Source organism: Pagrus major, chromosome 14 (genome assembly GCF_040436345.1).
Source record: "Pagrus major chromosome 14, Pma_NU_1.0".
Lineage (NCBI taxonomy): Eukaryota > Metazoa > Chordata > Actinopteri > Spariformes > Sparidae > Pagrus > Pagrus major.
In genome coordinates, this window is record NC_133228.1 from 24312070 (window position 1) to 24338369 (window position 26300).

The 26300-nt window shown below is 44.2% G+C and overlaps 2 protein-coding genes across 3 annotated transcripts in view; one reads left to right on the forward strand and one right to left on the reverse strand.

Annotated features, from left to right (window-relative positions):
* The window catches only part of LOC141008110 (F-box only protein 15-like), a 39298-nt gene extending 38020 nt beyond the window's left edge, over window positions 1–1278 (reverse strand). For both annotated transcript variants that reach the window (XM_073480331.1, XM_073480332.1), the window contains exons 1-4: window positions 1069–1278; window positions 849–914; window positions 449–553; window positions 18–260 (exon numbers count right to left, since the gene is read on the reverse strand). In XM_073480331.1, coding sequence (XP_073336432.1) covers window positions 18–260; window positions 449–553; window positions 849–914; window positions 1069–1262 — 608 coding nt within the window. In that variant the 5' untranslated portion in view covers window positions 1263–1278. The remainder of the gene's footprint in view (window positions 1–17; window positions 261–448; window positions 554–848; window positions 915–1068) is intronic.
* A 2238-nt stretch (window positions 1279–3516) lies between these two features.
* Window positions 3517–23408, forward strand: dyrk2 (dual-specificity tyrosine-(Y)-phosphorylation regulated kinase 2). The gene is made up of 7 exons (XM_073480629.1): window positions 3517–3720; window positions 11233–11336; window positions 15044–15386; window positions 15492–15655; window positions 15864–16253; window positions 16344–16434; window positions 17207–23408. The coding sequence occupies exons 1-7, from the start codon at window positions 3681–3683 to the stop codon at window positions 17854–17856; spliced, it is 1782 nt and encodes a 593-aa protein (XP_073336730.1). The 5' UTR covers window positions 3517–3680; the 3' UTR covers window positions 17857–23408.
* The last annotated feature ends 2892 nt before the right edge of the window (window positions 23409–26300 follow it).

Sequence of the window (26300 nt, forward strand, 5' to 3'; positions counted from 1 at the left end):
TGGACTGCCTCTCGTACCTGAGGACCCACTCTGTCTGTCTGGGTAGCCCGGTGTAGAGGCTGTTTTCTCTCAGCTCTCTCCTCCACTTGTTCATTTCATGTCCAGCTGCAGTCCTAAAGTACAGCTTCTTCCAGTGGCCCGCAGACCGATCCTCCACCTCCACCTCCACCGGGTCGTCCTTCAGGGCTGCACTATCCACCGACTTCGGCCTCCACGTTCGAGTCCCAAACTCTGACATGTAAATCTTCTGCCACATGGCACTACAGTGAGAGAAGGTGCAGACTGACCGTGGGATCGAGTCACATTGTCAATTTCTTACACTTTAACGCAAGATTACAATAATATTCTGTACGTAATCCTGTTCTGATCTGCTGATTAAAAAAGTACAGAAAGATACACAGCAGTAGTTGAGCTGTCCTGTAAACTTCCTTCTGGTTTAAATACTCACTCGTCGTTGGCGAGCCAGTGGAAGAGCTTGCTGACGTGGCTGATGCAGAACAGCGAGGACGCGTCCAGGTACGACAGGATCTTAATCAGGATCTCACACGGCAGCCTGAAGAAAAATAAGTTCCTTAAAATTAAGTAACTGTGTCCCGTCTGTTCATTGCTTTTGTTATTTCCTTAATCATTTCTTGTATGCATGTCATCTGACCAGTACAGGAAGCAATTTGGCATTGAGTCAATGGGTCACATGACCTGGAAGCTATTGACAATAAAATGCTGATTTTCATTTTAAAAAAATCATTAAAAAAATAGATAAAACACTTAAATAAAAGAGGTTTGTCCTCATTGTCAGGTCTAATAATAAAAATTGGCTTTGGTCAATGGGTGACATGACCTGGACTTACCTCTCCATTAAGTTTTCTTTGGATGGAAAAGTTTTTATTTGGGGAAAATCTTTCTCTCTCTCTGTTCTGGATAGAAATAAAACAAAACACATGCTAGTCAGTAACATTAAATCCCTAAAATAAAAGTAGCTGATGCTTTGGCGCGGCAGAAGCGTAGCTAGCGTTAGCATGTAGCCTAGCTAACGTTAGCGGCTTCACGCGGTGCTGTCCGCCCCGTCACCTGTCATCTTTCCCGCTAACCGGGCTCGGTGAGGCCTGTGGCTGGTTCTTCTTCACCCTGCAGTCGGGTCGTTGACCCGGACCCGTCTGTCCTCGGCCCGGACCGGGTGTTCCTCTCCCGCGACCCGGCTGGGCGGGTTTCCTCTCCAGGCCCTCCAGCAAACTCCGATAAAACTCCCCTCGTCCGGCCGCCATTACGGAGTTTGTTGGAGAAAACCGCCAGTCACGGTGAGGAAACGACTTCCGGCCAGCGTAAACTTTCACAATAAAATGATTTTTCTTAAATTATTTTATTTTGTAATGATAATGTCTTGTTTACATGAGGTTATTATTAAAATTTAAATGTTCTTCTTCATCCATCTTAATGTTTTTTTCCCTTTTATATATCAGATTTTACTGTCTCCGAGTTAATGTTTTATGGAGTGTGCACATTTCTGTTTGTATAATTTATATAAGTTAACGTCACCTTTAAGGACAATTTCAAGCTCCTTTACTTGAGTATTTAAATGTTCTGCTACTTTACACTCACACTTCACTACATCTTGGACAATACTGTACTTTCTTTCTCCACTACGCGTATTTAATAACTCTAGTTACTAGTTAATTTGCTGATTGCGTGCTGCATTAGAGCCCAAGCGGTGCATTTCATAATCAATTTATTTTATCTGCCATCTGATTAAAAAACTAATCATTTCTCAGTAATCCTGTGTCTTTTAGTTTTACCTGGAAAAAAAGAGGTGTGGTAATCTGTGCTTATTTAGTTACTTCAGCTAGTGTGTGTGTGTGTGTGTGTGTGTGTGTGTGTGTGTGTGTGTGTGTGTGTGTCTTACGTAAGTCTCTCTGTAATTTAACTAAAAGCTATGAAACCTGAGACTACACACACACACGCGCACACACACATCGACTGAACAAACTTTATTGTCAGCTAAACACTGCCCAGAAGCGAGGCTGTAGCTGACTCTGATGTAAACAAGTTGTTGGTCTCCAGGCAGCCAAATAAACAACCACACGCCGTGAGACTGATGATGTCCCCATGTGGAAACTGCTGGAGGAGCTGCTACACCTTGAGCATCATTTACAGTTTTCTGGGACGAAGGTGGTGAGTATCATTTGATTTAGCGTTACTTAGTCTGGTTTTGTGGTGTGAGGCATCAGTTTTGTTGATCTGGTTTCCTGCAGGTTCATTAACGCTGTTAGTCTGAACATAGTGGAGCATGTTGCAGCGATAAAGTCAAATACTGAGGCCGCTGTTTGGTACCAAGGAGAAAATTCTCCTTTCAGAGCAGCACAAGAATCAGACTGCAGGGGTCAGAAACACACAAGGAACCATTCAAAATGAAAATAAAACAAAACAATATATCAAATGAATACAACTTCAAAACTCTTACTCCTAAAACACGAGCTGAGCTTTAGCTGCAGGGGTGAACTGTACTATAAATATAACATATATGTTATATTAAGTATTACATACATAAGTATTAGTGCAGTATATGTGTCATATAGTGATATAGTGGAAACAGAATTATTAAGTTAAAAAAATGAAACATATTGCCATATAATGAAGGCTAACTTAAATCAAATATGATATCGCTACTACAGCTATTAAGCTTCTACATAGACTAGAATAAAATCTTTATATACCTATAATGGGCTACTTATATATTTATTTTTTTATTAATGGTAAAGGTTTATTTAAGAAACTGTGTGATAATGTAAAATAGATATATACAAGTTAAATCTTAAAATACTCCTTTTAAAGATAAAACTATAGAAGCTTATTTCTGCCGGTTAAATGAAAAGGAAATTGAAATTGAAATTATTAACTACAAGTAAAATAAATAAATAACAGCCATAAAACAGGCAAAATCACAGAAAAAGAAAGAGAGAGGAAACAAACAAAAAAGTAATGCCAACAATAGAAATAAATGAAAGACGAAAATCAATAAATGACAATAAGAAGATGACTCTCATGAAATGAAAAAGTCATAACTGTGAGTCATTAAGTCATCAATATCAGATAAAAAACAGAAATTACGAAAAAGAAAGTTATAGTTATGAGCTAGAAAGTCAAAATTATGAGATAAGATGTCATCAATATTGGATGAAAAGTAGAAGGTATATGATTAAAGTTATAATTGTTGGGTAAAAAGTCAGATTTTTGAGATAAAAAATAATAATTTTGTGATGAAAAGTCAATATTTTGATAAAAAGTCATCAATAGCAGATACAAAATAGAATTTATGAGAACAAAAGTCAAACTGTATCCCGTAATTCAGACTTTATGTTTTCATAATCATCACTGTTGTTTATTTTTAATCTCATAATTATGATTTAACAGGATATTGGGCGTCATCAGCGTTCTCTCTTTATTGGCCTCTCTCGGCTTCCATACGAACGGCTGGTGTGCGTGCGGAGGAAGAGAAGGAGGATCTGCGGGTTAAAAACAGCGAATTTAAGGCCGAGCAGAGTTATTTTAGTCCTCCTGTTGTCTGAAGGAGTTAGCGAACAGACGGATTAGAGGAGGAGGAGCAGGGAGAAGGAAGAGGAGGAGCTGCAGATGGAGGAAGAGGAGGCGTCCTGTCCGTCTGTGTCCAGAGGAGAGGAGCGGCCGCCATGTTAACCAAGAAGCCCGGAACCTCGGTCCTCCCGACGGGTGAGCACAGCCTCTTGTAGCCGCTCGCAGGGCGCCTGAGCCCGGCTAGTGTTGCGGGGACACACCGCCGATCCCCCGCTTGTGATTTCGCTCCGTTTAATCCAGTGTAAATGAAACCGTAACGAGTTAGAAACGGAAGAAAACAGTGAGGGGAAGGGCTGGGAGCTGTTGCTAGCTAACAGCCAGGAATAGAAACTGCTCGTCTGTCTCTCTCCCTCTGCTCATTAAATTATCTGTAATCTTATGAAAGGACAGACCGAGGACAAGCTGCGGTCTGAAGGGACAAAACAAGCCGAGGAAGAGCAAACCAAGCCGGGGGCTGCTCCAGACGTCTTCCCCCCACTGTCTGTGAGGTTTATTTTTAGCTAGCGTTAGCTAACAGCAGATGAGAGGTGACAGCAGCAGCAGCAGGTTCCTGGTGTGTTAGCAAGATCAGCAACACGGCTGAGAGCTGACTGTCGGATACTCCTCTGTGTTTCTTGGGTTTGTGTGTGTGTCATGTTAGAAATGGTATTTGCTGTTATTTAGTGTGAGTGTGTGTGTGTGTGTGTGTGTGTGTGTGTGTGTGTGTGTTGTTGGTTGCTGGGTGATTTCTGGCCTCCAGCTCGCAGACAGAAAATAAAGCTTGTCTTCAGTTCAGTCAGAGGTCAGTTGGCGTCTCTTGGGTCTTTTAACGTCTCTATAATGGATCATTTGTAGCTCTGGGCTCAGAAATATGACACAACAACACGCTTTGTATCATAAATGAGCTTGGTAAACACATGCTAATGCCCCTCAGGACTGTTAAAGCTAATATACATAGCTGATATTCCTGCTGGAGCTTTGTGTTAGCTTGAAACTGCTAATGTTGAAGACATTTACTTTGTTCGTTTGGGGTTTCTATCATGATGTTGGCTGTGTTATGTACTTCTCATGTTTTAAATGTAAATACAGAATGTTCTCGTTGGTTAGAGACGGTCGTCATTTAGCAGTAGATTGGTGTGGCAGTGAGTCTTAAAACCCAGATATCAGTTAGCATTTTGCAGTTTTAGTTTTTAGCACATCTGGTTCCCTTGTCATAAAGTGGTGTTCATCTGTGAAGATTATCTTGATGAACAAAACCTGTAAGTATCATAAACTTGTGTTTGACACAAACATTCATTTCGGCAATAATCGAAAATCCAATTCCGATATCTCATAGGATTTTTTACGGTGGGAACCAGGACGATGCTAACTTCAGGGTTAGCTACAAAAATGCGTCATCGCTACACTGGCGCTAATGCCAGATTTCAGTCCCGCTCTTCACTCCTCCTGGTGGTCCGACGCTCCTGTCATAGCGGTGTAAACAACGCCAACACTCCCCCTGGTCACAGCTGCACCGCTAACTGAGCTAACAGCAGCTACAGTTAGCAGCAGTTTTACGGTAACTCTGGTGATATGCTGCCCCCTATTGTTGAGTATGAATTGGACAGATGGCCAATTCTTACATATTGCACCCTTAAAAGTTGCTCGCGCTAGCTAACAATAACATTGCCTTCGCTAGCTCACATTAATGCTGGGCACATACTGCACAACCCAGTTTTGTTTGTCGAGTCTGATGTGAAGGATTTAGCTGGTTTAATTTTGTGCCAACCGACTGAAGCAGCATTTGTCAGGTGTAACATCAGGTTGTGAGAACTGACGCATGTGGCTAGTTAGCAAGGAGCCCACAAACTCAACATTTCCTGTATCTGTTTCAGATAGACAGAAACCAGTGTATTTCATAACAAGGCCTTTGTTGTGAAACATTATCAGGATCGTGTTGTGCAAAACTCATTGGCTTGCATGATTCACATACGTGACTACTTGAACTGTCATCTTTTGTCCAGTTTCACTCAGCTGACGTCTTATTTTATTTATTATTTTGATGTTGAAATTTAAAAGAAGACAGGTTGCATTGTTGTGAGAAATTAAAACGAGGAGTGTAACAGTTGCCCTGATGGACTGTAATGCTGCTACGCTCTCATTCATGGGCTCTCATTATGTTCCTCCTGAGAGCGGCTGAGTCTTGTGTGACATCTAGTGTTGATATTTGGTATCACCGGTCTGTTTGGGTCTTTAGTCCTTATATCAAACCGATTAGAAGGTGTTGAAATCGGCTCAGCTACTCGTTACTGATGAGAGAAAAGGCTGTTTCACAAACTTAATTTGAAGAGGACTGAAGAAGGAATTCATTCTGGCCTTTCGACCTTGAATTCTGATTAATGTAGTTCCTAGAAACTCCAGCGCCATGAGGGACAGAAATAAAAACGTCAGCAGGTTGAGATGCTAACAGAGTTACAGAGAATCTCCTCACCTTTAATATCCAGGTCACTTTCTGTGCTTTGCAGGTCAGGCTTTTCTTTTTTACTCTGCACCTCTGTTGGTTTCTGTCGGAGTGTCACAGCGCTGCATCTGTGCAGTCACGTTGCTGCACATTTTCCCACTCGTCCTGTCGAGCAGCATGCCGAGCGTGCTCGCCGGCTCTCCGGCTCTCCGGCATCTCCAGCTCAGTGTCAAATTCACATTTAGCATGCTGCTTTTCCACTCTGTTAGCATGCATCTGTCAGGCTCGCAGCGAAGGAGGAATACTGCATGTGTGCTCCAGTATAGATCAGTTTGTACTGTACAGGCAGAGTACAGTGTCGTCATGTGCTGTAGAGCTGATTAGTTAGTTGTCAACTATTAAATGCACGGCAACTATTTTGATAATTGAGTAATTGTTTTGAGATTCCAGCTCGTTAAATGTGAATATTTTCTGCTTTCTTTCCTCTGTGACAGAAAACTGAATACCTTTGGTTTGTGGACAAAACAAGACAGCATATACGGCAAAATGAGGAAAAAAAGCCTTCAGAGATTGTCATGAAATGATTATTGCTGTACATCTCTGGTTAATGTATTTGGTTGTATTTCACTACTGATGGTGTGAGAAAGTGAAGTTTCTTGTGTGCAGGTGTTTGAACAGACCAGACCTCTTAATGTCCTTTTCAGTATCACACTATTGGTGATTTCTTCAGCAGATTAGCTTAGCTCAGATTCAAGTGCAAGACAGGGCAAGGGGATTAGTTGAAAGAGGAAATATCTGACATAATATATAATAAATGAATACCTATAATCATATTCATTATTGATTAGTCTGCCAATTATTTCAATGACTAGTCCATTAATGATTTAGTCTATCAAATGCCAAAGAAATGCTCATCACAATGTCTTCAGATTGTTTTTGTCCAACTGACACAAAACCCAAAGACTCTTCATGTTACTGACTGAAACAATAAATGGATCGAGTCATTGCAGCTTTCAATCTGACTGCTGTTCCTTACTTTATCATTAAGTCTGGAAATAGTGAAAAATGCAAACATTTATTTTCAGAAACAGCAAATCTTCACATTTGAGAAGCTGTAACAGAAAATATTTGGGTAATTTTGCTTAAAAAAATAACATAATATAAATTTATGATCTAAATGATTGAAAATCAAGCTTCTGTGGATCATATCAGCTGTAAAAGATGTAACTCATGATGCTCACACTCAGTCGCTTTAATGTTGCGTATGTGCAGCTTGTAAGCAGCCGGAGTAAAGCAGCCGGAGTAAAGCAGCCGGAGTAAAGCAGTCGGAGTAAAGCAGCCGGAGTAAAGCTGCAGACGTATTGAAATGTACAAAGATATTACATTTATAATGACCGTTAACAGCAAATATTCACATTTGTTTGGCAAGTTTTCTGTAAAAATCTGCGAAAATAATCATTGTTATTGATTATAATGATCTCATAGATGTTGATTTCAGCTGTAAAGGATTAAAGTCTTCTTGCTCAGTCTTAGTTGCTGTAATGTTGCACATGTGCAGCTTGTAAGCAGCTGGAGTAAAGCTGCACACACATTTCCTGGTAGTGATCAATAATTTAGCCTATAAAATGTCTGCCGTGTGTGCCGAACCCCAAGGTGACATTTTTATTATCCCAAAACAGAAAGATATTCAGAGAAAAACTGTAAATACCTCTGAGAGGCTGGAACCAGAAAATATTTGGTATTTGATTGAATAATTGCTGAAATGAAAAGTCAATTATCAAAAATGTTGTTTTCTTTCAATCAGCTTATCGCCTGATCAGTGAATCAGTTGGCAGGAGAGAAAGAAAAGTGGTCTGATTGCGGCTCACAACAGAAGAGATTGAAGTGCTTGTGTATTGATAACAGATCAGAACATATTGATTGATTGGCGTGGCCTCGGTCATTAGCAGGATCACGATGCATTAGAGGCTCTTTGTTTCACTGCAGCGTGTTTGTGCTGCGTCTGCACTTTCTGTGCAGGTCTGGATGCAGCCTGGAGTCTGTTGTTAGCCGTGTTGCAGTGATCTTTGTCATGTAGCGGTCTCGGAGCGTGTCGGCGGTGCGCGGCGTGGATCTGTGCCGCGGTCCAATGTGATCCGAGTCGTCCTCATTAGCAGGATTACAGCGAGCGTTCAGATTAGAGGCAGAGAGCGGCAGAGACCATCTGTCTGCTCCACCCGGCACGCTGCTGCACCAACACAGGAAGCTGCTGGGAGCTGGACGGACGGTGGCCTGCGAGGGTCTGCAGCAGAACAAGTTATTGATATATATCATTATCGTGACACAAGACTGTGTATCATCGTAGATTTTGGAGGTCGTTATATGGTGATAAATCATAAGTGTTGTCTTTTCCTGGATTTACAGGCTGCATGTTGTGATGTTTGATTTTGTCGTCCAGTCGAGTGTTTTAAGGAGATTTTAAATATCGAGATATATATCATGTTTTGTGATATAGCCTAAAAATATAGCAATATTATCTTAAACCCAGATTTCTGTTTATTCCTTTTATAATAAAGCCGTTTTAAACTCTGTTACAGATGTTTCCAGCTGTTCCACAAAGTATTGTTCGTGATCTTGACTAAGGCTGAAACTAAATATTCATTTTTATTATCGATGATTATTTTCTGAATAAATTGATTTATCTTTTAGTCGGTAAAATGTCAAATAATTGTGAAAAATCTACCATCCGGGGACTGGAATCATCTGTTTTTTAAATGCGTTTGCAATCCATTGAAAAATGTTTTCCACAATTTCACAGATTGATGTTTTCAAATTGCTTCTTTTGTCCGACCAACCGTCCAAAACCCAAAGACTCTTCGTTTGCTGTCAGAACTGACAAAGAAAAGCAGAAAATCACATTTGAGAAGCTGGAACCGGACGATGTTTGATGTTTTCACTTGAAAAGTCAAATATCAAAATCGTACAGACACTCAAACATTCGCTGTTTCAGCCTCTCAAATATGAAAATGTTCTAATTTTCTGTTTTATGTCATCGTAAATTAAATATCTTTGGGTTTTGGACTGTTGACAAGATTGATTTAATATCTATAAATGACACTTGAGTGTACGTCAAACATTTGTACTAATTTGTGCTTGAAATTCTGGTTTCTGTCCTCGTCTGTGACAGTAAACTGAATGTCTCTGGGTTGTGGACAAAACAAGACAGTTGAAGACGTCATCCTGATCGACTAACTAATCGACTAGTCGATTAAATCATTGACAGACTAATCAGCTGTGAGGAACAATCATTAGTTGCAGCTCTAGTTGGAAAGAGCCCGTCCTGCTCAGAGTGTCTCTGTGTGTCTTCTTGACGTCTGTGTGGACAGAAGAAGTGGTCCAATTAGATAGTGTTGAGCAGAATGTAACAGCTGGATGAACCAGATGTCTGCGCCACTTTGTTTGGTTGTAAAATGGAGAAAACTTCCGACTGAAGGGAAGTCGGTCAAAGTTCAGTCCTTATCATCGCTTTTCATACTCTTCAATATTAAGATAGAGGTCCGCTGTGACCTCTGACCTCTGACCCCGCTGTGTTGTAGCTGTTCGCATGTTGAAGTGGGTGAAGCTGCAGAGACAGATGAGGAGAGAGGGAGAGATGTAGGCCTGTATCAGGATTATCAGGCTATAATAAACTCTTCATCCTCCTTAGACTGAGTCAACCTGCAGGAGCCTCCAGACCAGACTGGATCACTGTGGCCCGGGTCAGTCCGCTCCATCCTCCAACGCACGTCACACCCGCTTTTTAAATCGACTTCCTGCCCTCCAGGCCGCATTTCAATTAATCTGTTCACTCAGTGGCCATTTTATCAGGTACACCTGTGAAGTCTAATGCGGTCTGATACAGCAGCTCTCACACAGGTTCAACCGATCAATACTTATATTCTGTTTGGATCAACAGCGTTGTCGAGGTTGTAGTTTGCAGTGATGTTAAAGTGGACGGCATTTTATTGAGAGGATTTTCTAATGTTTGTTTTTTTACTCTGACGCTGAATAAGGACCATTGTTGACAAAGATAAATAAATATATTAATGACGGAGCTGAAAAAACTTTCAGAGATTGAAGTTTGAGATTTACAAGAAAAAACCTGTGATATTCGCGGTCATAACTGTGTGCTGGAAATAGAAAAAAACTTTGCACCTTGAGCGCCGTTGTAGGCAATAAATAAATAAATGATTAAGAAAGAAAGGCGCTGGGGCTTGTGGGTAATATTCTGAGGAACGAAGGGAATCACTTCTGAAATTGAAGTCATAGATTTCCAAGAAGAAATATTCTCTGAGATCAAACTGGTAAATTTACCAGAAAAAAACATCCATGTATGAGAAAAAACTTGAGTATTCACTGAGATTATATAGCACATCGTTTCTAAACTTTTATCCGAACCCGGCCAGGACCATCGGGTCAGGTATCTGTGCTTTAGTGCACGTGGCATGTAGAGTAAATGAAATACTTGTCGCCTGCATTACAGCAGAAAGATGACACAAGTTGAGTTAATGATGAGCGGTGACTGGTGCTCTTTAACAAAAGCTGCTTTACATAGAAGAGGGCAATGAAGTCCACGTCTCTGTCAGTCGGTCTCTATGTGTGTTGGTCTGTTTATGTATACATCTGTGTTCAGTCTAAACATATCTGATCTAACCCTGATCGGACCAGATGACCCACCGGGGTCGGAGGAATTCTCTCCTGAATATTTGAGGCGATTGACGAGCGTGGTCCCGATGTGTGTGTTATGTAACGAGCTCTTTCTGTGCCGGTCATGTCATATGATATTTGGTATGTTGAAGGGAGGCATCGACACATCTTGTACTCTGAAAGGTTGATACTTTGTCATGTAGTCAGCTTCTAGTGTAACATCAGCGGTTAATCAGAGAGCTCAAACCTGGCAACCCCACGGTGAGGACAAGACTGTAGAGATGCAGTCAACAAACAGCTGCGGCGCTAACTGCTGCTAGCACCGCGGTGTCTCCTGTGGACACCTGCAGGATGCAACGTGTAGACGGGACTTTGTTCACCTTTGATGGATGGCGCTAGGCCAACAGTTCTCCCCTGCTGACAGTCTTTGTGCTAAGCTAGGCTGAACACTAGATTTATCTCTGACTGTACTGGACACTTAGAAATGAAACCGATATCAATCTTCTAATCTGAATCAAAAGAAAATAAAAAGTTGACCTTTGTATCTCTCTGTGTGTTTTCAGGCAAAGTGGGCGAGCCGGTCTACTCCCCCGGTCACAGTGGCTCTCAGACGACGTCGCCTGTCGCGCTGCCGCGGCTTCGCAACAACAACCACAACCCGCTGACGGTGCGAACACACTCACATCTTCCTCTGTACTCTGTTCTCATCAACTGCATGTTGTTGGTGTGTTTATAACCCCAGTTCATCCGATTTTACAGCTGTGGGTACAGTAGTAAACTTTAATCACTACATGTGAACTTCCTGTAAGTGCAGACCGAGTCAGTCAGTAGGTCTGTTCACTGATGATGTGATCAGACAAAATCAAGAAACTCTTCCGACTTCAGTTTGACACGACTGAGGGGAAGAAGGTCGAACACATTTTAGTTTGTATTCCTGAAACTTGACAAGTTTAAGTTGAAGCTCACGTGAAACTTTGGCACAAAAGTTGAAGCTTAGTGATGTTTGAGGTTTGATGTCTGCAGCACTGAGCGGAAAGTAGAACAGTCACATTTTCCAAGAGGACAAGAAGCAACAAACCTCTGGCAACTCAACTCTGCAAAGGAAACTTGCTGCCAATTAAAATCATTTTGCAGCGTGATTCATCTGCACGTCTGAACTAAGGATTTGATTTTTTGGTGATCAGTTCATCCTAAAAAATGAGAATGAAGAAATATCTCTGTGCATAAAATCTGCTCTAATCAGTTTAATCAGGAACAGAAAGCCCTTTTTATAAAAACAAAAATCTCTTTTTTTCTTCTCATACAATAATGTTGATGTAGAAAAGTCGTTGGCAGTACAAAGACAAAATGATAAACTGCACACATCCTCACATTCACCCCAAATTATCAAATGACATGTTTACAGTTTGTTCACTTTGTTCGGTACAACGTAACAAAACACCATCTTTCTAAATAACTATGGAGCTGCAGTCTCCAATAAGGCTGCGTGTCAGACTTTGTTACTTTCCTGGCACTGACTGAATTACCTCGATACTGTCGAGTATTGAAAAATGTCTCCTTCGTTGTCGTGCCAAGATCTAACAGTGCTGTGATTGGCCGTCTCGAGTCATGCAGGAGAAGGAAATAAAAGTGTGGTTACACCCAGAGACGGGGCTCACCACGTGTGTGATGTAATCCGCGGATTTCAGAACATTGGTATTGAAAAAACGGATCGTTCAGGAACTGGTGATGTGTTGCACAAAACGTAAAGCCGCCTGGGCCTGATACCAACCTGCTGCTGCAGCACAGTCTGATGTCGCCGTGTTGGTGTTGTTTACAGAAGGACCGGGACCTTCAGTGCTAATGACCAATCACGCTGTTGTGATGTCATTGCTTTGTGACTCGTGTCGGTGTTGTGGCTGGAACGTCATAATTAAATTTGCTCGAGGAACAACAAAAAATTTCTGCCCACGAAATGACGACAAAATCTGCCTGAACCATCTGATTATACTTTTAACTTCACTCATTACTTTGCGTTTGTTTCCAGTTTTCTGTCGAGGTTTGGTTTGAGGAATATAAATACCTAGTTAGGTTTAGGAAAGCGTGGTTTGGGTTAAAAAACTAAACTTTGACAACGTTAAACACGTGTTTAAAGGCACAACTTCTTCCATATGTATAAATTTCCGGTCTTTTTCCCCCAGTTGCAAAGCTCTGACATTATAAAACATGACTGTGCGCTGTGTAAGAGTCACGATGGCTGTAAAAGGCTGTACTTTGACATAGCGAGCTGCTGTTAGCTCGTTAGCTTCCTGTTAGCTCTGTGAAGCAACGAGCCTGAGCAGCAGTCCTCAGGAACAGTCAGCTGTAGCCACCCGGCTAATAATAGCCCACAGCTCCAGGATGCTTTAAACAGCTGATTGGTTTATAGGCTGGTGTGAAGGACACACACACACACACACACACACACACAGGACTAATGATATGAAGGAGCTGATGCAGCATTTATTTACTCCATTACCTTCAGAGTGATGTCCTTGACTATTAGCATTAGCAGTGCTTCCTGTGAGATATGATAATGGAGGCTCTTATGAAGAATGGTATTAACTTCTTAGCTCTGTATCACTCAGCCGGGCCACATATTTAATGAGCGTGGCTCTTCTTTTATTGGCCGGAGCAGATTTTATAACCACTGATAATCAATATATTTAGAGGAATATCAGTCGTTCTAACAGCAGGAGCCACAGCTGAAGTGGTTGTGTTCAGGATTCTGGTTTCGGAGGATTGAACCGAGCGATATATGGATGTTATATCGTAATATGAGACTCTACGTGGTCCGAGGGGACGACAACACTCGTGTCATGATGTCCAACATCTGTTTTTAAAGGCTGCGTTACAGTCAGATGATGTCATTCTCTCAACTTACTGTTCGACTTGTCTTTACCCACTTAGTCATTATATCCACATTACTGATGATTATTGATCAGGTGTCTCATTGTACATTTAAAAAGTGCTTTGAAGAGATTTAAAAACATTGAAATGTTTAATGTGTCTTCTGATAAAGCCTGAACATATTGTAAGGACGTATTGCCCAAGATCTTAAATCTTTCAGAACAAACGAGGCCTTTTTTTTGTATTTGTTAGATTGATGATCGGCGTCAGTCGCAGCCTGAGTCATTTTATGTACACAGCGCCTGTGTGTGTGTGTGTGTGTGTTTAAGGTGTTGCCAGGTGAGGGAGGAGTCAACAGATGAAAACACTTGGCTCTCATGTGTCACCGTCACTCCTGACAACACAAAACACACGTGTGTTATTGTTTCGATTTTTTCCTCTCCCGACTCACTTCCTTGTTTTTATGCAACAGTTCACACACACACGCGCGCACACACACACACACAGACATTGTTATTTTGTGGTAAAGAGCAGGTCTTTGAAGTGTGTGTGTGTGTGTGTGTGTGTGTGTGTTACTGTGTCTGAAAGGACCCAGGTGTGCTGGTCTCCACGGCGACAGGAGGTGACTCACTGAGCGAGAGACAAAGCGACAGAATGAGAGAGAGAGACAGCTGTGTCTCTGTTCGTCCATCAGTCACAATGAGACTGTGTCAGTTCTTCATCTGAGGGAACAAATTAGTAATTTCAGGCGTTAATTATCCAACTGTGACCTCGACGTCTGTCGGGCTCTGAACAGCGGAGAGCAGAAACCTCCACGTTGTGTTCAAGAACTTAAAATGATGTCTTTGTGTTGTTGGGGTTTGATTTTCCGACATCGCACATTATTACTCTCGTGTTTTTTTTTCAACAGCAGAGTTTTAATGTAACATTTTCACCACACAGTAATAACCTCGCTGACAAAACGTTTAGAGGAAGACAAGGAAACAATCTGCAGCTTTAAAAGAAAAACTCATCAACAGATATAATTATAGCTCATTTGTTGAGGATTCACAACTTGAATAGCGACCTTGCAAAATCCTGTCCAAGACATCTTAGTTGTCTAAATCTGAATCATGTTGGTGATTCTTTGTATGTATGTGGAAATTAGTCCTGAACAAGAGACACTAAAGATCATTTACGACATGTATTCATTTAAAATAGTCATTTCAGATTGTTTACAGTAGTTAGAGTGATAAAAACACATCATTTGTTTTCCCTGAAATAACAAAGTCTTTAATTTTCTAACTGTCATATTTACACAAAACAACAAAGTAAATCTGGGTTAATCCCGCCTACAACAGGTTTGGGCAGATTCTTGCAGAAATGGACTGCAACATATGAGGAAGTGTTTGAAGAGTGCAAACATTATTCACCTCATCAGTTAGTTTGATGTGTAATTAAAAGACTAATCAGCAGGAGCGTCTCGTACAGGCTGTGTCTGATCTGCCGTCTCTCTGTTGCCCTCAGGGAGGCTCTAAAGCCGCCATGTCGGACGCCGTCCAGCTATCGTCGCAGTCGCAGGTCCACGTCACCCAGCTGTACGAGGAGAACACCAACAAGCGCCCGGTCCTCACCTCCCAGCCCAATGGCCTGGCCCCGCTCAGCTCCACCCGGCCGGGGCTGCCGCTGCCGGACCGCCAGACCTCGGCCACAGAGCCCGCCCACCACTGCCGGCAGGGCAGCGCCGCCTCCAACAAGTCGACGGACGGCAAGCCAAAGCCCAGCTCGTTGACCCCGGAGCAGGCCATGAAGCAGTTCATGGCCAAAATGTCGTCGTTCGAGCACCACGAGGTGTTCAACTACCCCGAGGGTGAGACGCTTTGAACTGCTCACACGTTTTCATTGATGCTGATGATGACGAACCAGTAATCTGTAGCGGAGAATGATAAATGTTCACGTACTCGTTTCTCCTCAGTGTATTTCGTCGGTCCAAGTGCCAAGAAGAGGTCAGGGGTCATGGGCGGAGCCAACAACGGCGGCTACGACGACGATCAGGGATCCTACATCCACGTTCCTCACGACCACATCTCGTACCGCTACGAAGTCCTCAAGGTCATCGGCAAGGGAAGCTTCGGACAGGTACGACCGCGACCGCGACACGTCTGCTGCTCATCTTTTCTGTTTCGACTTCTTGTCACCAACTTTTTATAGTATTTGTTTTTATTTCAATCAGCTGATCACAGTAAGAACCATCTGGTAGGGTTGCAGTATACTGTGGTATGAAGGTTGATGGTTATCTTAACATGTATGTAAGATTCATCAGAGCATCCTGTTTCTCCCCCTGAAGGTGGTGAAGGCCTTCGACCACAAGTCTCAGACCCACGTGGCTCTGAAGATGGTCCGCAACGAGAAGCGCTTCCACCGGCAGGCGGCGGAGGAGATCCGCATCCTGGAGCACCTGAGGAAGCAGGACAAGGACTCGAGCATGAACGTCATCCACATGCTGGAGAACTTCACCTTCAGAAACCACATCTGCATGACCTTCGAGCTGCTCAGCATGAACCTGTACGAGCTCATCAAGAAGAACAAGTTCCAGGGCTTCAGCCTCCCGCTGGTCAGGAAGTTCGCCCACTCCATCCTGCAGTGTCTGGACTCGCTGCACAAGAACCGCATCATCCACTGCGACCTCAAGCCCGAGAACATCTTACTGAAGCAGCAGGGCCGCAGCGGCATCAAGGTGAGGCGGAAACACAACCCCTGTTTTTCTGTTTACATCCAAGTCTGCACCACTGAAGGCTCTTTAATCCATCTGAACATCTGTCTCCAGGTCATAGACTTTGGTTCCAGCTGTTATGAACATCAGAGAGTTTACACCTACATCCAGTCCAGGTTCTACCGAGCACCAGAGGTCATCCTAGGTAAGACAACAGACATGAGAGAGGAAACTGGGAGCAGCCAACTCTCAAATCACAAATACAGTCACAGTGACTCTGACGGACAGCTAAAGGTGACGAAGGGCACTTATCTCACCTGAAGACTGGTTCTTTTGGTCCATTTATGCGTTTTAGTTCTGGTCCGGTTCCTTTTCACACAGGGACATTTCCTGAGCCTCTCATGCAGCAGTTAAATGTCTCTGAGGTGATTATTTATGTTGTTTGGTGTCACAAAGTAATAACTGATTATGAGCCTTGTTCGTATTATTATTATTATGAGCAGTTTTCACAGCTTTTGGCCAAAAATCAGAGGAAGACGTGCATCATTAAATCATGCTAAAATGATCTGCTGTTATAAAATCCTGTTGGTGGTGCATTTACTTTGACCACAAACGAAGTCCTCCAGGGTTCGAGTACTCGCTCTCCTGCTCATCTCTGCCTGAATGTTTTGCAGCTCAGAGCGATTTGTTCACAGATGAACTGATCTTTGCGGTGAAAAGCTGCCGGTGTCAAAACATCATCTGCAAACGAGTCCGGTGTGAACACCACCTCAATGTGTGTAGCAGATGATCTCTGCAGGCTACATTTCATAGAAACATATTGAAGCCAGTCGCTGCCTGGAGGGCAGACAGTCGATCCATCAGCCTGCTAACTGACGGCGTGTTCTGGATAATGAACAGCTGGAATGTGAAGTATTTATTAGCAGATCACGTTGATGGTTTGATTCAGTCTTTAACAGTGTTCGTCTCTCCTCCAGGCTCCAGGTACGGGATGCCTATCGACATGTGGTCTCTGGGCTGCATCCTGGCCGAGCTGCTGACCGGTTACCCGCTGTTACCGGGCGAAGATGAAGCCGACCAGCTCTCCTGCATCATCGAACTCCTGGGCATGCCCAGCCAGAAGCTCCTCGACGCCTCCAAGAGAGCCAAGAACTTTGTGTCGTCCAAAGGTTACCCGCGGTACTGCACCGTCACCACACTGCCCGACGGCACCACTGTGCTGAACGGCGGCCGCTCACGGCGAGGGAAGGCCCGCGGCCCGCCGGGCAGCAAGGACTGGAGCACGGCGCTGAAAGGCTGCGACGACCCGCTGTTCCTGGACTTCCTCAAACAGTGTTTGGAGTGGGACCCGGCTCTCAGGATGACGCCCAGCCAGGCGCTGCGCCACCCGTGGCTGAGGAGGCGACTCCCCAAGCCGCCAGCAGGAACCACCACCGGAGAAAAGACCTCCTCCTCCAAACGTGGCACCACCACCACCGACGGCGCCATCACCTCCATCTCCAAGCTCGCCACCACCTCCTCAACCACCACGTCCTCCTCCTCCAAAACCAGGACTAACTTGGCAGCGATCACCGATGCCAACGGAAACATCCAGCCACGGACGGTTCTGCCCAAGCTGGTCAGCTGAGAGTGAATGCACCCCGCTCGCTGTGGTGGGAGTCGTGATGTGCGCTCACGAGCAGCCGTGAGCAGCCAGCAGGAACTGAATAAAACTGGTCTGTCCGGTTTGTAAGAGCGTTTGGTTTTTTTCACGCTGGTTTTCACAGCGTCGTTGGAGTGCGTTCAGGACAAATACTCAGCGTTTGGGGTGTGAAAATGTGCAGAATGGACCGGGCCGGGCCGAGAGCCAAGCTGAAGGAGACTTTACTGGTGAACGTCGGTGCGTTCAGACTCTGTCATGTCTGAAATAGTTGTTTTTATGTTGTGAGCAGCGAGACAGGAAGTGACCACGTACTGTTTGTTTGAGATGATTGTGGGGCTGCTCAGACAATCAGAACACACACCGCTCTGTAGCTCCAGACACACACACACAGAAACATGGTGCTGACGGAGGGAACAAGGCTTTTTTATGTTTTTAGCACAGAATCTGTTTCGCTGGGCTGATCGTCATCGATTAGACACCAAAAACAACTTTTTATGACCTTTAGTCTTACAAGGTGACGTCTGCAGTCGTCTGTAGGCTCATGCAATAGATTCACAAGTCAGATATCTTTATACTATGAAGGTAACAGCTGCAAAAAACAGCACGGATTAGCAGATTAGCTCGCTAATCTTTGCGTCATCATCTGAATCACTCAGTTTGGGGAACATCGGCGCAGATTCGTCGTCACAATTAAAACAAACTCAACCTGGACTGAAGCATCTACCTGTTAGCTGGCTAACTTCATAGTTAGCAGTATGTAGCTAGCCTGTGTTAGCATGCTAGCTTTGTGCCTGTCAGCTGGCTAACTGTTAACTGGCTGATCACCACTGGTTAGTTAGACAGCTATTTGTTTGTGTTTAGCTGTCACTTATTTACCTTTTCACTGGCTAGCAGTTAGCCTAGCAAACTTTAAATCAGTCAGCTAGCTATAGCTGGCCTGCTGTTTGCCTTTTTTGGCAGTCTGGTGGCTAGCCTTAGCCTTCTTTTAGCCATAGCCTGTTAGCTCTCCACTGCCCAGCCTTACGAAGCACAGATTTAGATTTTTAATGTGTTTGAAGTTCTCAGAGACCAGAAAAGAAGTACGTCTGTGTTGACTTGACATTTTGTTTCCTATTTAATTAACCAAATGTGATTATTGACGACACAAAATGGCTGAAGGAGCTGAGAAGATGGAGAAGAAGGTGGAGTAAAGGCAGTTTTGTGGATGAACTATAGATCATGTTGAAGTCAAAGGGCTGTTCGTGTTAGAAACCAAAGTCTTTCCTGTTTGAAAGTAGAAAAAAGAAAACGTGGCGGCAGTGCGACATGAAACGACACGCGAGGATCTAATTAGCTTAATTCAGATGTTATAATTGATCTTAAATGTAAAAACACTGTTTTAACTTCACCTGAAGCTAAAACTTCTGATCATTCAGAAGAAATTTAAGAATATTTTAAAGAGTCATTTTAAATACTTTGTTGGATTCATGTTGATCAAGAAGAAAAGAAAAAATTAATGATTTGTAGCGGCTTCAGGAAAAAGACTTTCAGACGCACAGAAATCACACGAGGCCAGAATTTCTCGTGTGATGTGACAGAAGACACGTGTTTGTTTAGATGGAGGCAGTTTGTAGAAAACAGATCTGTCTGTCTGTCAGGAGCCGCCGAGTCTGAACCATGAAGACGTTTTATGTAACTTGAGCTCAGCTGCAGTGAAAACCTGACGCTTCGTCACATTCAGACCAGCGCAGAGAAGTGTGAGCTGTCAGTCATGATTTAGGTTCAAAGTGTCTGAAGAGGTCGGCTGGTTTTAGAGATTTATCTGCTGGTTGGTGGAACAGTGAGAGATTTACATTTCTGTATGAACTGAACATATCATGAAGACGTGGAGAAAGAGTCAAGATGAGGAAGAAACAAGAGGTTCAGAAGCTCTGAAGCTAACGTGATGTTAGCACGTTTCTTTCAGCGTCACAGATTCATGTCCACTAAAACTGAACATCATAATATCAGAGAGACTCGGTAACATCAGAGTGTGAAGAATGAAGCTCACGCTGAAGTTTTCACATTTCACAGACGTCAGAACAACACGAGCCGCTGGACTCGACGCTCAACTCGCCTGATGAACGAGCGAGTCAACAGCTTGTTAGCAGAGAGATGATCACCTTCGGTAAAGGGTCCGAGGACAGAGGCTGTCGTTAGCTGCGATTTGTCATTTTGGGCTAAATAAATAAAAATTAAAAAAAGACTTAACAGCCAAACATCGAGCATCAGCAACGTTAGCAAGCCAGCTATCGTAACGTACTTTCCAACAGCAGCTAGTGGAGCTCTCGACGCTCTCGTCTCGACATCATCGCCTCTAACGAAGCGGCTCCGCTGATTCAGTTACAGACACGTTGCATTTCCTGTAGCTTCTTCACAATAAAAGCACCCCGTTAATTTTAAATGTTAAAGCTTTTATTCTGAAGCAGCGTCACAGGGACACGAAACTGAACACGACTCAGCTGAAAGTGACGAAAACATGAAACACAACAGATCAAACTAACTATCAATGTGATGGGGGGGCGGGGGAGGGGGGGGGGGAGAGGCTTCTTATTTATTTACTACAATTTTAATTACTATTTATTAATCAAATCTACATATTTACTATGATGTGCAGTTCATGCCGTATACTTGAATGTGTGTGTGTGTGTGTGTCTATGTGTGAGTGTGTGTGTGCGTGTGTGTTGTATGTAGCAGTGTGTGCGTGTGTGTTGTATGTAGCAGTGTGTGTGTGTGTGTGTGTGTGTCTATGTGTGAGTGTGTGTGTGCGTGTGTGTTGTATGTAGCAGTGTGTGTGTGTGTGTTGTATGTAGCAGTGTGTGTGTGCAGTGTCGACGTTACGAGAGGTTTTCTTAAAGCTTGTTCCCTCACACAAACTCAAACACACACAAACTCAAACACACACACACACATATATCTATAAACACAACAACTGTATCCGAACACGCTCAGCATTTTGTGAGGAGGATGAAGAGGATGATGAAGAAGAGGAGGAGGAGGAGGAGGAGGTCGTCGCCGTGTGCACCATCGGCCTGGCAACCGCGATGTAACGTAGCACGTGGAGGTGGACGACAGCGACGTGACGCACAGAAGGAACTGATGATGTAAAACACAGACACTACCTGCTCCGCCCATCTCAGGGGAAGCTCCGCCCCCTCCTCCTGGACCCGGACAGGAAACAGGAAGTAACTGGAGGAGGAGGAGGAGGAGGGGGGGTGGGGGCTCCTCTCTGATGTTTTTTTGTTTGTTTTTTAAAGATTTGATTGGTTGGTTGGTTGATTGTGTTTTTTAATTTTTTAAATTTTTTTAGTGAGACGAGTGCTGAGAGTCGTAACTTTGTGCCTTCAGTATCTCAACGCCATGCCACGCCCACCCAACACACACACACACACTCACACACACACTCACAGTTGTGATGTCATGGCAACAGTCTCCGATATATTTATCAAACTCTTCAGAAAATTCAGTCGGTATCAGTTTTTGGTGCGACTCACGATGATGTCACAGAGACTCGGGTGAGTTTAAGCGGCCAAAGTCTGCGATCTGATTGGCTCCTGGTTCGTTTCAGCAAAGCCCAAAGACCCCGTGTGAACCCTTCGACCTCTGACCCCTGAGAGCAGTGTGACCCTGACGCAGTGTGAAGGTCGAGGCTCAGACGTAGCTCCACGTTAGCATCCTAAATAATCGCGTGTTTAATAAATGAACTAGTTCTGTTAAAAAAAACATGAATTTGAATACGAGCCACAAAACAAAAAACATTTCAGGCAATAGAAAAAGAGAAAAGTCGTGTTTGTCTGGAGGTTGGTCCGGACTGTGCCAACACTTTGTCTGTGAACTAGAGGCCATTTTGGCTCCCTGTGGCACCTTTTAGCAGGAGGATACTTGAATATCCTAGTTGTCTTGAACGCAACTTGAATATCAGCTGCTGAATAGGAGTGTTTAAGGAAGCCGAGTCCTGCCGGGAAAATAAACTGTCGTTACTACGTCAAAGTAGAATATCGCAATCGATTTGAACTGAACTATCGATCGATATCTCACCGTTATATTTTGTTTATGTTTTATTGAAGTTCATTAACGCTGTGAAAAGAAAATTGATTTATTAAGTCAAAATAAGACGTCAGAATATTTGACTGAGTGATTTCATCCTGACTGAATTTTGACTTAAAAAGTCGACCGTCTCATCATTTCTATTCAAAACTTCAGATTTATTGACTTAAAGTCAAACTCCAGCATAAAACAGTCGTTACTAGTCTGCTAATGTCTCCGTTACTAGCTAGCTAGCTAGCTACAGTGACATTATTATGGCTGGTTTGTGCAACAAGTTCAATGTTGCAATGGATTTTATTGTTTTAATCCTCCGTTTAGTTTCCTGGCAGAAGTGGGCTTCCGTAGTGTTTACAGAGCCAGCGGCGCAGACCAACGCACCAACCACAGATTGTAGCTTTAAACTGATGTCCGCTCACATCTACACGTGTTTGAGTGTGTGTTGGGGCGTGGGGGGGTTTTACAACATGGCTGCACAATGTACAGACACATATCAGCCAACTGTCGCCACTTGTCGCCTCAGGACAGACTGCTGACGACAGGGCTAAGCTAACACTAGCCGATCGACCGCTAGCGTCCAGCCGCTAGCTGCTGCACTGATGTTTTCTCTACAGTGAAGCTAACACTAGCCTACTGCTAACTGACTGCTAGTAGCACCTAGCACGTTTGTACCTGCTTGCTACAGTGGCGTTGAGCGCCTCACGGAGGTGCTCATGCGAACTGATAGCGTTAGCATAATGTGGTTTTTAACACGTTGTTTTTTCATGTTGGTACCTCAGACTGCTCAGTTATCATTATTATGATTATTACTGTTGTCATTGTTGTGACTAACACCCAGGGCATTTGGTTGAATCTACCAAAGTGCATTCCTTTACAAAGCTAGCAGAGAGCTAGCCGCTCAAACAGACAGACAGGTAGGTGGGTAGAAAGTAGGACAGAAAGCAAACAGTAAGTGAAAAGAGGTGAAACCAGACGGAAAGCAGCAGCTGCCTGTCAGACGACGCAGAGGGACGAAGACGCGATGTTGTCTCATGACGTCTGGTTTCACTGACCTCTTGGTAGCATTCAGAAAAAAACAAGGCATGTTTTTCTGATCATGTGTGAAAGCAGCTGTAGCCTAACTAGCCTTGTTACCATGCTAGCCAGTTAGCCTACTAGCTCGTAAACCGTATAGCTTCTATGGGGTGTCTGTGCAGCCAGAGGTTAGCCGCTGTTAGCGTGAAGCTGCGCTGTATTTCTGTGACGTTTGCCAGCTGGGTTTTTTTTGTGGATTTTATCTGTAAATAATGTGGAAAATGTTTTTGAGTATCACATTTTGGGGGGTTGAATGCTGCTGTGCCACGCGGCCAGTTTTACAACGTACTGTATCTACTGTACAGAACACAGAAGTCGACACTTTTTCTAGTGAGCCTTTGTTAAATTTTATTGTGGTGGAAAAATATTATTATTATTATTAATAAAAAAGTTTTATTGTTCGTGTTTGTGTATCGTTCTTTCACTAAGTCAGTAGAAAACATTTGATCACACACGAGCTTGCTCAATAATTATAAGCTACCAAGCTAACATAATGCTAACATAATCAGATCAACTGATAATATTAGTTCTGCTGAAATGTGTTTCTTGGCAGATCAACAGTTTGGTGAACGTTTTGTTAAAGTTGTTTAACTTTGAGCTGAAACAGTTAATTAATAATTAATTGCTTCGTTGATCAACAGAAAATTAATCTGAAGCTTCTTTGATAGTTAATATAATTAATATAGTTAATTAATTGAGCCCACGGCATCGTTAACCTCAGATCTCAGTCCGTCTGTTGCTCCTCTTCATCGCTGCTTTAAATAGCCCTGCCGTTACTGGCTGTTGTCACGACAACACGCCTCGCTGTTTCCTGGCTCCTCGTCACAGGGCTGTGATGTCACTTCCTCCTCTTTGACAACGCTGCATTCAATTAGCACCTGTGAGCCTGTGTTGCCATGGTAACCTCGATCTAATCCAGGAAACCCTCTCTCTGTGTGTGTGTGTGTGTGTGTGTGTGTGTGTGTGTGTGTGTGTGTGTGTGTGTGTGTGTGTGTGTGTGTGTGTGTGTGTGTGTGTGTGTGATGTGGTTGGATGGATTTCTACCTGGGAAGGCAGAGAGAAAAACACCCTTTAAGAATTAGTGTGTTGTTGTTTTTTTTGTTATTTATCAATTATTATTTTTTACATTTAGCTTGTGATAAAATAACTACACTATGTTAGCTTGGTAGCTAACAACATAAGCTTGTTACAACAACATAGATGTAGTTGTTTTAAGACATTTTAATTTAAATTCTTATGTAAACATGATTTTGTTTGTTTGTGTTTGTTTGTTTTTGTTTGTTATTGATCAGTGAATCATTTAATTGACTGTCAGCTCAAAGTTAAACAACTTTTAGGAGACGTTCATCAGCCTGTTGATCTTAACTTTAGCTTCTTTGCTAACGTGTTTGTTAGCTGATCTGATATTGTGATTCAAACTGGACACAGTTTGTCACTCTGCACACCTGCTCTCACACACACACACACACACACACACACACTCTGTCTTCCTCTCCTGTCATTGACGAGATAATTAATTCGCCATGGTAACGAGGCGCAGCCATGTGATTGGAGCAGCTGTGCTCCATATTAGGCAGCGGGGAGATTAGCTGGAAGGACACGGCTGCTAATTATAGAAGCTAGCATGAAGCTAACCGGCTAACTGCTCGGAGGAGCTGTGCAGGAGCAGCTGCTGCCTGGCTCAAGGGCAGGTGGTCGATTGGGGAGGATTCTACCCATAATGCAGCAGTCCAGAATTATTTAAATGAAGTTATTTATTCAGTTAATGGAGTTCAGTCGTTATGATTAATATTAATGAGCCTGTAAAACCAGAGTGTATGTCCTCTTCTTAAAATAATGTCATAGTAGTAGTGTACTGTAATAATTCTGATGATGTCATAGTGATGTCATCAGCGTTATCTCGCCCATTTCCTCTCTGTGCTCCAATAACAGTTGAGCAAGCCTGATGCCAGGACGAACCAGGTCACCTGTCCTCCTTCCTGTCAAACTTACATGCTCTATGTGGTTAAAGGACGTTGCTGAGGAACCCCGTACCCGCCCCAACACCCTGACACTGAAACCCTGTACCCGCCCCCGACAACCTGTACCCTCCCCCGACACCCTGTACCCGCCCCCGACACCCTGTACCCTCCCCGACACCCTGTACCCTCCCCGACACTCTGTACCCTCCCCAGACACCCCGTACCCGCCCCCGACAACCCGTACCCTCCCCAGACACCCCGTACCCGCCCCCGACAACCTGTACCCACCCCAGACACCCTGTACCCGCGCCTGACACCCTGTACCCACACCTGACACCCTTTACCCACCCCGTACCCGCCCCTGACACCCTGACACCGAAACCCTGTACCGGCACCTGACACCCTTTACCCACCCCAACACCTTGTAATTGCCCCGACACCGACACCCTGTACCCGCCCCGACACCCTGTAACCTCCCCGACACCGTGTACCCACCCCAACACCCTGTAACCTCCCCAACACCCTGAACCCGCCCCTGACACCCTGTAATTGCCCCGACACCGACACTCTGTACCCGCCCTGACACCGACACCCTGTACCCGCCCCGACACCCTGTACCCACCCCGACACCCTGTAATTGCCCTGACACCGACACCCTGTACCCTCCCCGACACCCTGTAATTGCCCTGACACCAACACCCTGTAATTGCCCTGACACCAACACCCTGTACCCTCCCCGACACCCTGTACCCACCCCGACACCCTGTAATTGCCCTGACACCGACACCCTGTACCCGCCCCGACACCCTGTACCCTCCCCAACACCCTGTACCTGCCCCTGACACCCTGTACCCGCCCTGCCCCCGACACCCTGTACCCGCCCTGCCCCCAACACCCTGTACCTGCCCCCAACACCCTGTACCTGCCCCTGACACCCTGTACCCGCCCTGCCCCCAACACCCTGTACCTGCCCCTGACACCCTGTACCCGCCCTGCCCCCAACACCCTGTACCTGCCCCCAACACCCTGTACCTGCCCCTGACACCCTGTACCCGCCCTGCCCCTGACACCCTGTACCCACCCTGCCCCCAACACACTGACCGCCTGGAGGACATTTTGTTTTTTCCGTCTCTAAACCGAAGACAAATTCTGTCCGATGTAAAGAGTGTGAGACGGCACCAACACCAAACATCACCAGTGACGCATGTTTCTCTGGTCTATTCCTCAGTTGGACAAAGAAGGTGATCGGATTAATCTCCAAAATAAACTTGACACCAGTCACCTAGCTCCACCCACTCCGCCGGGTCAGCCAATCAGAGTGTGAGGGAGCCG

Coding starts and splice junctions, on each gene's coding strand:
- dyrk2 (XM_073480629.1), top strand. CDS start 3,681: ATGTTAACCAAGAAGCCCGGAACCTCGGTCCTCCCGACGG. Junction 15,387..15,491: donor GGTGTTCAACTACCCCGAGG/GTGAGACGCTTT, acceptor GTTTCTCCTCAG/TGTATTTCGTCGGTCCAAGT. Junction 16,254..16,343: donor AGGGCCGCAGCGGCATCAAG/GTGAGGCGGAAA, acceptor ATCTGTCTCCAG/GTCATAGACTTTGGTTCCAG.